The 13,437-nt window shown below is 45.9% G+C and overlaps 1 protein-coding gene across 2 annotated transcripts in view; it reads left to right on the top strand.

Moving 5' to 3' along the window:
• Positions 1-13,437, top strand: part of MTCL2 (microtubule crosslinking factor 2) — a 76,250-nt gene that overhangs the window by 39,096 nt on the left and 23,717 nt on the right. For both annotated transcript variants that reach the window (XM_077873033.1, XM_077873032.1), the window contains exons 4-8: positions 2,102-2,164; positions 2,828-4,009; positions 6,833-6,973; positions 9,540-9,665; positions 10,618-10,848. In XM_077873033.1, coding sequence (XP_077729159.1) covers positions 2,102-2,164; positions 2,828-4,009; positions 6,833-6,973; positions 9,540-9,665; positions 10,618-10,848 — 1,743 coding nt within the window. The remainder of the gene's footprint in view (positions 1-2,101; positions 2,165-2,827; positions 4,010-6,832; positions 6,974-9,539; positions 9,666-10,617; positions 10,849-13,437) is intronic.

Genomic DNA, 13,437 nt, shown 5'->3' with positions numbered 1-13,437 from the left:
TCAGCGAGGTGGGGACTTGGATTAAGTCAGTGGTTCTCACCTTCTGGGATGGGAGTGAGAGGTGGAGGGATGGGGAAGCATGTATTCAAACACCTGGAAGCATCCTCAAAAAATACTCGTTGAGCTTGAAAAGTCAAAAGTAACCTAAGTTATGCACTACTAATATAAATCATCCCTCTCATGGGAGGAGTGTTCAGCAGATTCTTGCATCTAACTGAGTGACTTCTAAAATTTATTTTTTTTTTCATTTAAAAAGGATTTTTTTTCTGAGAGAGAATCTCAAGCAGACTCCCCACTAAGTGCATGGTAGGGGGTGTGGCAGGATCTGATCCCAGACCCTGAGATCATTACCTGAGCTGAAATCAAGAGTGGATCGCTTAACTAACTGAGCCTCAGGCGTGCCCTGAGTGACTTTTTTAAACATCAAGAAACTTTAGTAAAAATGATTAACCTTAACAAAAATTAGTAACCTTTCCTTAAGTTCCCTTCATAGGACTTGTGCCATTTTGCATTCTTCCCAGTGATATAGGACTTTTCCTGCTTCTTCATAACTTCCGCAATAGAATGCATTGTCAGATGATTGAATTTTTGCCAATCTGATAGGTGAGAAATGGTATCAGGGTGTAGTTTTAATTTGCATTTCTCCATCTTGAATAGGGTTGAACATCTTCCTATGGTTATAAGCCATTTACCTTTCTTTTCCTGTGAACAGTTTTTCATATCTCTAAGACATTTTAATATAGGTTTGTTGGCCTTTTGTTTTCTATTTTATGAAGCTCTTTATGTATTTAGGATATTAACCCTTTGTCAGTGCAATAAACTGCAATTTTTTCCCCGGTATTGTTTATACTTTTACTTTCCTATGGTACGTTTTTTTCATGTAGAATTTGCTTATCAGGGATCCCTGGGTGGCGCAGCGGTTTAGCTCCTGCCTTTGGCCCAGGGCGCGATCCTGGAGACCCGGGATCGAATCCCACATCGGGCTCCCGGTGCATGGAGCCTGCTTCTCCCTCTGCCTGTGTCTCTGCCTCTCTCTCTCTCTCTCTGTGTGACTATCATAAATAAATAAAAGTTAAAAAAAAAAATAATTTGCTTATCTAATTAAAAGTATCCATTTCTAAAAAAAATCAATTTCTTTGCATATCAATTCTGGATTTCTGAATTATGATTATTATTGCGTTATTTTGCATGAAAACTTACAATTTAAATAGTGAAAAATTGAGCAGTCCCTCCTGTGTAATTATGATGTGTTCTACCCATATGCATTTTTAATTTTAATTTTAGTTATTTTTTTTGCATTTTGTTTATTAGTATGCATTCCAAGTTAAAGTCTATGAGGACAGGATTCCCCCTGAAATGAAGATTTGCCTGCTTATGGAAGAGGCCCCTTGGGAATAATGCCACCAAGGATCTTCAGAGCAATTATACCAGTGGCCTCAGCTAATCCTGTGGGGATCTCTGGAGCTGGGAAAGCTACTTATAGTTGTTTTGAATTGAGGCAGGGAGGCATGGACCAGTCATTGCATGTGGGCACCCCTATGGAGGGCACATGACCTTGAATGAGGTGGCTGTCCTCAGCCAATGGCATCACTGGGAGGGGACTCATCTTTGAGGTCTTGTTTAGGGGAACACGCACCCCAGTTCTTAGGAGGCAGGGGATCTGGCTGGAGTGGCACAGCATCTTCCCCCGGGTACCCTCTCTGGCTTGATCACTGCTGTGTTCTCTACGCCTAGTTGCACCCGGCACATAATAGGTACTCAGGAAGTCTTTGGTGAGAGAATGAAAGGCACAGAAGAATAGAAACCCAGATTTCTGGGTCTTGGACCAGGCCAACTGGATCTTAATGTAGGGGTGCAGGGGCAGGGGGAGAACCCTGGGCAGGTGTGATCAGGGTCCTTTCTTCACATGCTTCTGTCCCGCTGGGTGTTCTAGAAGGCCCCTTTGGCTCACTGGTTGGTGCTGGTGAAGGCTTGGATGTGGCTGGGCTAGGCTGGGCAAGGAGGGGGCCCTCAGTGGAACTCTAGGCACCTTGACTACTCTATGATGCACATCACCCACATGAGCTTTCTGTTTTGTTTGTATGTTTTAATTTCTTTCTAGCATTCCTTGAAGAAAAGAGGAACCCGCTCCCTGGGGAAGACAGACAAGAAGCCTTCGGTGCAGGTATTTCCTGACGGTCCCCATGGCCCCCAGGGCAGCCCCCACAGGCAGGTTTGAATCTGAAGGGCCGAGGCCTAACTCCAAGTGGCCTGGGGGGTCCCTGGAGGTGCCCACTCTTCCCCAGCCTCAACCCCACCCTCCTCTTTCATTTTCTTAGCTTCGATACTCACCTCACTTCCCAAAACCATGCCCGGAGCCCATGGTTCCCATCCTGACAGATAAAGTGCTATATATAGATGTAGCACAGGTCAGGCATAGAGTACAGTTAGCCTCAAGTGGCCCTGGTGCTAGGCACTTCTTGTGCATTATTTCATTTAATCTTCCCTATGGCTCTATGAGGAAGTGATTTTATTGCACCGTTTTACAAATGAGGACACCCTAGTAGGAATGGAAGTCGTAGTAGCAGCAACAGTTGCCTGGCAGGATATCACCTACTCTAGAAAGCCCGCCTGGACTTCCCAGGCTGTACTATGCTCCATCTTTGCTGCAATGTCAAGGAGGTATCCTTCTCTCCTTCCCCTGCTCCTTGAGAGTCAGAGCCTAGTTGGATTCATTGCCCTACCCCCAGCACATAGTTATTGCTCCCCAAAATGCTGTGGCTGGTACTGAGCCTCGCGATGCTAACCTTCCTGGATCATGTCTGTCTCTGTGCCCATCGGGCCCCAGGAGGACAGTGCAGACCTGAAGTGCCAGCTGCACTTTGCAAAGGAGGAGTCAGCCCTCATGTGCAAGAAGCTCACCAAGCTCGCCAAGGAGAACGACAGCATGAAAGAGGAGCTGCTCAAGTACCGCTCCCTCTACGGTGACCTGGACAGCGCTCTGTCCGCCGAGGAGCTGGCCGATGCGCCTCACTCTCGGGAGACCGAGCTGAAGGTACATCTGAAGCTGGTGGAGGAGGAAGCTAACCTGTTGAGCCGCCGCATCGTGGAGCTGGAGGTAGAAAACCGAGGCCTGCGGGCAGAGATGGACGACATGAAGGATCACGGCGGTGGCTGCGGAGGTGCGGAGGCGCGCCTGGCCTTCTCTACACTGGGTGGCAGTGAGTGCGGCGAGAGCCTGGCGGAGCTTCGGCGACACTTGCAGTTTGTGGAGGAGGAGGCTGAGCTGCTCCGACGCTCCTCGGCAGAGCTGGAGGACCAGAACAAGCTGCTGCTGACCGAGCTGGCCAAGTACCGCTCAGAGCACGAGCTGGACGTGACGCTGTCGGAAGACAGCTGCTCTGTGCTCAGTGAGCCCTCGCAGGAGGAGCTGGCAGCTGCCAAGCTGCAGATTGGGGAGCTCAGTGGTAAGGTCAAGAAGCTGCAGTATGAGAACCGGGTGCTGCTCTCCAACCTCCAGCGCTGTGATCTTGCCTCCTGCCAGAGCACACGGCCGATGCTGGAGACGGACGCCGAGGCTGGGGACTCTGCCCAGTGTGTGCCCGCTGCTCTTGGCGAGGCCCACGGCCCCCACGCTGCCCGGCTCTGCAGAGCCAGGGAGGCCGAAGCGCTGCCTGGGCTGAGGGAGCAGGCCGCCCTGGTGAGCAAGGCCATCGATGTCCTGGTGGCTGATGCCAACGGCTTCTCGGCCGGCCTCCGCCTGTATCTGGACAATGAGTGTGCTGACTTTCGGCTACATGAAGCCCCTGACAACAGCGAGGGTCCCAGGGACACCAAGCTCATCCATGCCATCCTGATGCGGCTGAGCATGCTCCAGCAGGAGCTCAATGCCTTCACACGGAAGGCGGACAGCGTCCTCGGGAGCTCTGCCAAGGAGCAACCGGAGCCCTTCTCAACGCTGCCTGCCTTGGGCTCTCAGGGGCCCTCCAAGGAGATTCTTTTGGCCAAAGACCTTGGCTCAGACTTCCAGGTAAGATGTCCCAGTCACGGGCCCTATTCCTTTTTTTGTTAGAAACTTTGTACTGAAACCTACATAGGACAGAGAGGCATACCACCACAAGTGTACAGCTCAATGAATTTTCCGAAGGGGAACACACTGGTGTAATCATCACCCAGAATGAGAACTAGAACATGACCAGCACCCCAGGAGCCCCTCCTCATGTTTCCTGTAGCCACTAACCCCATCAAGAGAGATCATCAAGAGGGTAACCCCTCTCTTGATGCACTTTTTTCCATCTTCGAACTTTATATAAACTGAATCATACAGCACACACTCTCCTGGGCCCAGCTTCTTTTACTCGCTGTTGTCTCACATAGCCATACTGTGTTCATTCTCATTATTGGATATGATTTAATTAGTAAATATGCCACAATTCACTTAGTAATTTACTATTGTTACATAGAGGGGTGATTTAAAAAAGGGACAAAGGAGGAAAAGGCTTTTTTTTTTTTTTTTTTTTTGCCAGGTTGTTCTTTATTCTTGTTTCTTTTGCAATTTTGATCTTAAAACACGTATTATTGAAAAAAAAAAAAGGATCCAGTCAGGTCTTAGGCAAAGGCAAGAAACATGGCTTCCTAAAGGAATTAACTTCCAGGCTTAATGTCTATAAAATACAACTTAGAAAAACTAAAATAGCAAATGTACTTGTCTTCCCCCTAAAAAAAGCATCCTTGCAATAAGTAATCCATAGCATTCAAGCAGTTTCAGACGTGCCTGATAAAAAGGAGAGCGCCTCCTCCTTGCTGCTTCTTACTGCCTGCTGGTTCCACTATTAGTAGTCTGGAGCAGGGCTGTCCAGTACAGAAGCCAATAGCCAGATGTGGCTACTTACATTTCAATCAGTAAAAATGACATGCAGTTGAAATTTCAGCACTTTGGTTCCAGTAGGCACATGTCAAGTGCTCAGTGGCTGTATGTGTCAAGTGGGTCAGACCCAGACCATATCATCATAGCGTGCCCTTTTAAGTCTTACTGTATGTATCCTCTCATGTACTTGTTTTTCACCCAAGTTATTTTATGTGATAAGTACTGTGGCCACACAACTGATTTTTCTTGTGTAATGTATCTAGTGGTTCATGTGCTTATGCTGCTATCTTTAATGCTCATATACTTTTTGTGTCAGTGCTGGAGGTACCATGGTAGGCAAAAACAGACCTGATTCTTGCCTCACCCCGGCCCCTGTCATCTAGTGGGGAAGAAAGATGTTAATCAAAATATCAGGCCACTTAATGTGAAATGACAGATATGAGGGCTCTCAAGGAAGGGCACTTGGTTCTGGGAACAACGAAAATGATCTAGACTCCAGGCCAGGGAAGGCCTCTGATCTGAGCTGAGAACAGCAGGGTCAATTAGCAGGGAAAGAGTGTTCTAAGCAGAGGGAGTGGTCTGTGTGAAGGCAGCATAACCGGAAGGAGCATGGCTGAGTTGCAGGGAGCATATTCCTCCTGAGAGCAGTGTAAGGGATCTTCCCATGTCTGTAGAGAGAGTTAGCTCTTTCTTTTTGATAGCTACACGGCGTATCGTGCCATAATATCTTTAGTCTGTTGATCTGGCTTGATTTTTCTTGCTTTTTTAAGCAAGCAGACTCCTCCCATGTTAGGTGTCCCCCTTGGTTCTTCTTCTTTTTTTTTTTTTAATAAATTTATTTTTTATTGGTGTTCAATTTACCAACATACAGAATAACACCCAGTGCTCATCCCATCAAGTGCCCCTCAGTGCCCGTCACCCATTCACCCCCACCCCCCGCCCTCTTCCCCTTCCACCACCCCTAGTTCGTTTCCCAGAGTTAGGAGTCTTTATGTTCTGTCTCCCTTTCTGATATTTCCCACACATTTCTTCTCCCTTCCCTTATATTCCCTTTCACTATTATTTATATTCCCCAAATGAATGAGAACATATAATGTTTGTCCTTCTCCGATTGACTTACTTCACTCAGCATAATACCCTCCAGTTCCATCCACGTTGAAGCAAATGGTGGGTATTTGTCGTTTCTAATGGCTGAGTAATATTCCATTGTATACATAAACCACATCTTCTTTATCCATTCATCTTTCGATGGACACCGAGGCTCCTTCCACAGTTTGGCTGTTGTGGACATTGCTGCTAGAAACATCGGGGTGCAGGTGTCCCAGCGTTTCATTGCATCTGTATCTTTGGGGTAAATCCCTAACAGTGCAATTGCTGGGTCATAGGGCAGGTCTATTTTTAACTGTTTGAGGAACCTCCACACAGTTTTCCAGAGTGGCTGCACCAGTTCACATTCCCACCAACAGTGTAAGAGGGTTCCCTTTTCTCCGCATCCTCCCCAACATTTGTGGTTTCCTGCCTTGTTAATTTTCCCCATTCTCACTGGTGTGAGGTGGTATCTCATTGTGGTTTTGATTTGTATTTCTCTGATGGCAAGTGATGCAGAGCATTTTCTCATGTGCATGTTGGCCATGTCTATGTACCCTTGGTTCTTCTTGAGGTAGGAATGAGCTGGGGCTGCACGTGTGGTAGGACAGTTGAGGCTGACTCGGAAGGTTTGTGTGCAAGACAGACATTCACCAGATCAGGATTTGCACTCACCACTTAGCTACTCATTCATCCTTTGGACGGAGACTCACCAAGTAGTTGTAGGGCTGGATCTGGGCTGCAGAGCTGAATCCACTGAGGCCCCAGCCCTCAGGTGGCTGATCAGAGCCTTTTGTAGAGACCAGAGCCCTGGGGCAGGAGGGTTGGCTGCTTCTGGCACCCGTTGAGCCCCTCCTCATTATTACCTTTCATCTCTTCTGCCTATGGCTCTGGGTGCAGCCGCCTGACTTCAGGGATCTGCCGGAATGGGAACCCAGGATACGAGAGCCCTTCCGTGGTGGTGACTTGGACTCCAAGCCTGACCCCAGCCGGAACTTCAGGCCTTACAGAGCTGAAGACAATGATTCCTATGCCTCTGAGGTGGGTTTAGGCTTGATCAAGCAAGGGGGAGGGCAGGAGAGTGGCTGGGGCCTCCCAGAGGCTGGGTGATCCGTGGAGAAGCTTAGCTGATGATGATACGGACTTTGAGTACTCTGTTTCGTTCCCTGCTTCCTGGCAGCAAGGGCTAAAAGGGAGACAAGGACGTTTGAGCCATTCTCTCGGCCTGATAAAAGGAAGCTTATAAACTCATTTGAAGAGATGGATTTTGTTTTGCTATACTAAAATTCACTGGGAGTTGAATAATTTATGTCATTTAATGAAACCATTCATTTCTTTAGCAGGAGGGCAGCAGTCTTTATAGTCAGGCTGACTGGGTTCAGATTATGGATCTGCTATGTACTGGCTGTGAGATTGTAGACAAGTCACTTTACCTCTCTTATCTCAGTTTTCTTACCTTTACAATAAAGGTGATCCCTCAGAGGGCTGTTGAAAGGATTAAATGCATGAAAAGCCTTGTTAAAGCCTGGTCCCCTTTGGGGGAGGAGGAGGAGGAGGAGGAGGAGGAGGAGGAGGAGGAGGATGACGCATCCCAGGGCCTCAGGGCACCCATCACTGTGGCTTTGTGGCCTTGGGCATGTTCCCCTTCTCTGGCTGCATCTTCCCCCATTTGTAACATGGGAGAATTCAAGTGGGTGGTGGCTGTAGAATTTCTCGGATTCCCTGGTCCGAGGAATTCCTGGTGGTTCTGAGTCCCTCCCAAGCCTTCTAAGTCTCTGTTAGCACTTCATAAATGAACCTGAAGTAGGAAAAGGCTCATATGGATTGGGATGGAGCTTCCCTGGGACTCCTGAGCCATGGAGGACCTTGTGTGTGCCCTAACCTAAGCACCACTTTCTTCTGAACATCCATGAGAAGGCAATTTTGTGGTCCCAGGAAGGCCAGTCTGTAAGTATCCAGGGGGAGAAGATCCCTTGATAGATCAAACTCTCTAAGTCCGAGTTTCCTAGCAGCCATGGCATAAAGGGGAAAAAACAAAACAAAACACAACATGAGATACTTAGGTCTCATTTTCCGAGAAAAGGAAATAGGCCAGCTTACCTGCATGCATTCAGTTATTGTTTCATTCAGCCACTCTTTACTGAGCAGTTGCATTTGCCAGGTTCTGTGTTAGGCACTGAGTTCAAGGAGAACACCAGAGACAGCAGGTAGTATCCAGCCCTGCAAGGATCTTTAATATAAAATAAGCATACAAGATAGACCTTAAGTCAGAGTACCTGCCATTGCTAAGTTTCCATGTTATTGGTCAGATAATATGTGGGTTCTTTTTTTTTTTTTTTTTCACAGAGGGACATCTTGCCATGCCTGGGAAGGTTTTATGTAGGAGTGGCAGATGACATTTCCTTTTTTTTTTTTTCCTGCTTAACATGACAGCATAAAAATTTCTCTGTGTTGCCAGAAATACTTAAAAAAACATTTGTAAATTGAAGTATATAAACACAGAGAAAAGCGCTTGTATTGTAAGTGGACAGTTCAAACAGCCTTCACAAACTGAACACTCCTGTGTCATCAGCGAGCACATTAGTAAACAGAGCATTTGACCTGTCCTTGAAGCTTCCCTTCTGGTCCTCATCTAGTCATCATCCTGACATCTAACAGGATAGATGTCTAACAGAACATTGCCTAAATGTTGTCTAAACAGAACATGTACTTAGCTACACATGCTTATAAATACAATTTCCCCTCAAAATGTAGAGTTTTACTGTCTTTCTCTTAGGATTTTATTATATAGTCATTATAAGCAACACATAAGTACAGCAAAGCCCCCCTAAGCAGCATCGCGTAAAGATATGAAGAGGCAAGTTAAGATCAAATTAACCACCGTTCACATTTAAGTGTATGTGTCCATGTCCTTCCTGTTTTTCTATTGAAGGATATTTTATTTATTTATTTATTTATTTATTTATTTATTTATTTATTTATTAATTATTTAATTTGTTTATTCATGAGAGACCCAGAGAGAGAGGCAGAGACATAGGCTGAGGGAAAAGCAGGTTCCCTGTGGGGAGTCTGAGGTGGGACTCAATCCCAGGACTCTGGGATCACAACCCGAGTGAAAGGCAGATGTTCAACCACTGAGCTACCCAGGTGTCCCTCTTTTATTTATTTTTTATTGAAGCATAACATAATAAGATACGTGCAATGAGGGACACTACCCTTAAGTGTAAGTTGAATAGACTTTTACATATGTATAGACTTATTAACCACACATATTAATGCCTTTTATTTATCCATGGTGTTTCTAGAATTTTGAAGTGATAAACAACGAGACAAGGAACATCTTTGTGAATCAACCTTAGTTTTCTCTTTCTTACATTTTCTTCAAATGTATTTCAAAGAGAAAGTATCCAGGCGACATTATAATAATAGCTAGATTTGATGTGCACAATTTTAATTGTCATAACAACTTCCTGAAGTAGGGTCAGCCAATGTGCCTGATTTGTACTCCAAGGACAGCTTGGAACCCCCCTCTACTCTTGTCCTCTGACCACGGCTCTGTCCCCCTCCTGTTCTCCCCCTCTGTCTGTGTCCCTCATCCTTATCCCAGATCAAGGAGCTGCAGCTCGTGCTGGCAGAGGCTCATGACAGCCTCCGGGGCCTGCAAGAGCAGCTCTCCCAGGAGCGGCAGCTACGCAAGGAAGAGGCCGACAACTTCAACCAGAAGATGGGCCAGGTGGGTGGTGCCCTGTGTCCCCCCACCCTCACCCTAGCACCGACTCTGTCTTCTCTTCCTTGAACTGAAGGCAGACACCTTAGGGTTCCACGAGGCTCCAGAAGCTAAGGGCATCGGGAAACCTGAGTCTTTTGGCCCTCCCTGTACTTGATTGTGCATTAACTTGGACTGGAATCTTGGGGTGGTCATTGACTGCCTGTTTGACCTCAGGCCAATCCTGTCTCCTCTCTGGGCCTCAGATTCCCAACTATGACATATTGCCCCCATCAGAGCTCAAAACCTGTACCAGAAAGGGCCATAGGTCTGGCCACTAATCAAAGCTGATAGTTCTGCTAATAGAAAGCATGTACGAAGCCCTTCCTGTATGTCAGGGCTGTGCAATGCTCTTTTCACACATTATGTCCTTTAGTTCTCAGGATTTCACCTGTGAGGTGTCCCCATTTCATAGATGGGGAGACTGATGCCTAGGGAGCTGAAGCACTTTTCCCAGGCTGCACATCCAAGTCTCTGCTAAGTCATGACATTGCATTATTTCCTAGGGATTAGCATAGTCTCTCTCCCAGCATGTACTTTGTACTCCATATGGGTCACCCCTTCCTGCCTTCATTGCTCACCATCCCAGGTTCCTTATCAGATATGAGAGTTGTTGTGAACTCTCTTTGGCAGCCAGTATTTGCTCATTATGTGATGTCATGGTTTTTATAGTGAGGCAGAGCTGGGTTCAAATCCTACTTCTCAACGATCCATAATTGTGATTGCTGCTGCTTTTATGAACTTCTCTTCCCTGGAGTTTATCTCAACAGAATGAGCTGATATTGGTAGAGTCCCTGGCAGGGATCACCAACAGCCACCTCCCAAACTTTCTTGTCTTTTATCTGAGGTCTGGAATGGCAAGGGGTAGTGCTGGGAAGATAGCGGGGGGTGCTCACTCACTCTCTTTTCTCCCTCCCAGCTGAAGGAGGACCAGCAGAGGGCGCTCCTGAGGCGAGAGTTTGAGCTGCAGAGTCTGAGCCTCCAGCGGAGGCTGGAGCAGAAATTCTGGAGCCAGGAGAAGAACATGCTGGTGCAGGAGTCCCAACAGTTCAAACACAACTTCCTGCTGCTTTTCATGAAGCTCAGGTGGTTCCTCAAGCGTTGGCGGCAGGGCAAGATTTTGCCCAGCGAGGGGGATGACTTCCTTGAGGTATGGTTCCCCTGGTACCAGGACTAGGGCAGGGGGTAGGGCGGAGAAGATAGAACTAGAGGGACACCTAGCTGGCATTGACATAGCGCTGAGGCTCATCTCCAAGCCATCAGCTTGCAGGCTTCCATCCATGCATTCATTCACTTGTTCAGCATCTACTTGTTGAGAACCAGCTCTTTACTGGGCGCTGTGGCAGGTGCTGGGGATACTATGGTAAAGACAGACTTGGTCCTGCCTCACCAGGAGAAAGTCTCTTTGGGGGCTGATAGGTCTTTAACACCTCTCTAATACTTGCTCATTTCCCTTCGTAATGAACCTCAAAGTTCTCAGCAGGCAATGGTGTCTAGGTAAATTTAATAATCTAGTTTTGTTAATTCTATATTATATGCAGATAGAGTATATACTGCTTGTAACTCTTTTAAGGTATACATTGCATATAATAAAGTGCACACATCCTAAGTGTACAACTGATGAAGTTTTGTCACATACATCTGTATAGTCCCCAACCCAGATCACAACAGAGCACATTTCCAGTGATCCCAAAAGATCCCTACTATTCCAGGCAATATGCCTACCCCAGCTGTCAGCACTATTCTGATTTCTTTTGCCATGGGTTATTTTGCCTAATCTAAAACTTCATATAAGTGCATGTAGTCTTTAGTGCCTGGCTTTGTTTGCTCCATATAATTTTTTGAGATTCACCAAATTTTATAGAAGTAGTTTTTGTTGCTTTTTGGTGGCTCATAGGGGGAACAATCCAGTACATTTTTTATTGCTGCTTATTTTTGACTTATGAATATACTATTTTATTTTACGTAATTCATTAATTTAAGTAGGCTCCACACCCAGCATGGAGCCCAGCATAGAGCCCAAATGTAGGATTAAAACTCACAACCCTGAGATTAAGACCTGAGCTGAGATCAAGAATCAGATGCATAATGTAATGAGTAGCCCAGGTGCCCCCCCCATTTTAACCATTTTTAAGTTTACAGTACATTAGTGTATATTAGGTATATTCACAGTGCTATGCAACCATCACCATTATCCATCTTCAGAACTCTTTTCATTTTGCACAGCTGAAACACTGTACCCCTTAGAAAATTCCCTATGACCACCTCCCCTGGTTCCTGGCAGCCACCATTCTATTTTCTGCCTCTGTGATTTTGTCCACTAAGTACCTAATATGAAAGGAATCATAGTATCTGTCCGTTTGTGGCTGGCTTAAGTTCACGTGTCTTCGAGCATCATGTCCTCAAGGTTCATCTATGTTGTAGCATGTTGCAGAATTTCCTTTCTTTCTAAGGTTGAATAATATTCCATTGTATATATGTATAAGCCACATTTGTTTTAACACAGAAGTTGTATATACATAAGGGGTACAACTTAACATTTTGATACATGATCACCTCAATCAAGCTAATTAACATGTCCGTATCACTTCACATAGTTACATTTTCTTTCCTTCTTTCTTTTTCTTTGTTTTTGTTTTTTGAAGGAGAGGGGGAGAGAGTGTGTGTATGGGGGAGGAGGTAGAGGCAGAGGGAGAGAGAAATAGAGAATCTTTTTTTTTTTTTTAAGATTTATTTATTTAGGGACACCTGGATGGCTCAGTGGTTGAGTGTCTGCCTTTGGCTCAGGGCATGATCCCAAGATACTGGGATTGAGTCCTGCGTTGGGGGAGCCTGCTTCTCCCTCTGCCTATGTCTCTGCCTCTTTGTCTGTTGTCTCTCTTTTTAAAAGATTTTATTTATTTATTCATGAGAGAGTACACATGCTCACATTGAGAGAGCGCAAGAGAGCTAATGAGGAGAGAGACAGAGGGGGAGAGAATCTTAAGCCAGACTTCCTGCTAAGCCCAGAGCCTGACACTGGGCTCAATATCATGACCCATGAAATCCTGAGTCAGATGCTGAACCTCCTGAGCCACCCAAGTACCCTGAGAGAGAGAATCGTAAGCATACTCCATGCCCAGCACAGGGTCTGACATGGGGCTAGATCTCATGACCCTAAGATCATGACCTGATCTGAAATCAAGTGTCATATGCTTAACTAACTAAGCCACCCAGGTGCCCCTCTTTTTTTTTTTTTCAATAGTACGAGTACTTAGGTCTACTCTCAGCAAATTTCTTTTTTTTGTGTGTGTGTGCAGTTTTTAAATTTTTTTTTGGTTTAATTTATTCATGAGAGACACAGAAAGAGAGGCAGAGACACAGGTAGAGAAAGAAGCAGGCTCCATGCAGGGAGCCTGATGTGGGACTTGATCCTGGTACTCCAGGATCATGCCCTGGGCTGAAGGAAGGCACTTAGCTGCTGAGCCACCCAGGCATCCCAACTCTCAGCAAATTTCAATTATACAATACAGTATTGTTAACTATAGTCACCATGTTGTACATAGATCTCCAGAACTTATTCATCCTGCATAACTGAAACTTTGTACTCTTTGACCAACATCTCCCTATCACCCCCCACCCCCACCCCCTCCTCCCTGCCCTTGGCAACCACTGTTCTGCTCACTTCTTTTATGAGTTTGGCTTTTTTTCCATTCTACATGTAAATGAGATCTTGCAGTATTTATCTTTCTGTATCTGG

This window comes from Canis aureus, chromosome 26 (genome assembly GCF_053574225.1).
Source record: "Canis aureus isolate CA01 chromosome 26, VMU_Caureus_v.1.0, whole genome shotgun sequence".
NCBI lineage: Eukaryota > Metazoa > Chordata > Mammalia > Carnivora > Canidae > Canis > Canis aureus.
This window is presented reverse-complemented; position numbering and strand designations above follow the sequence as displayed.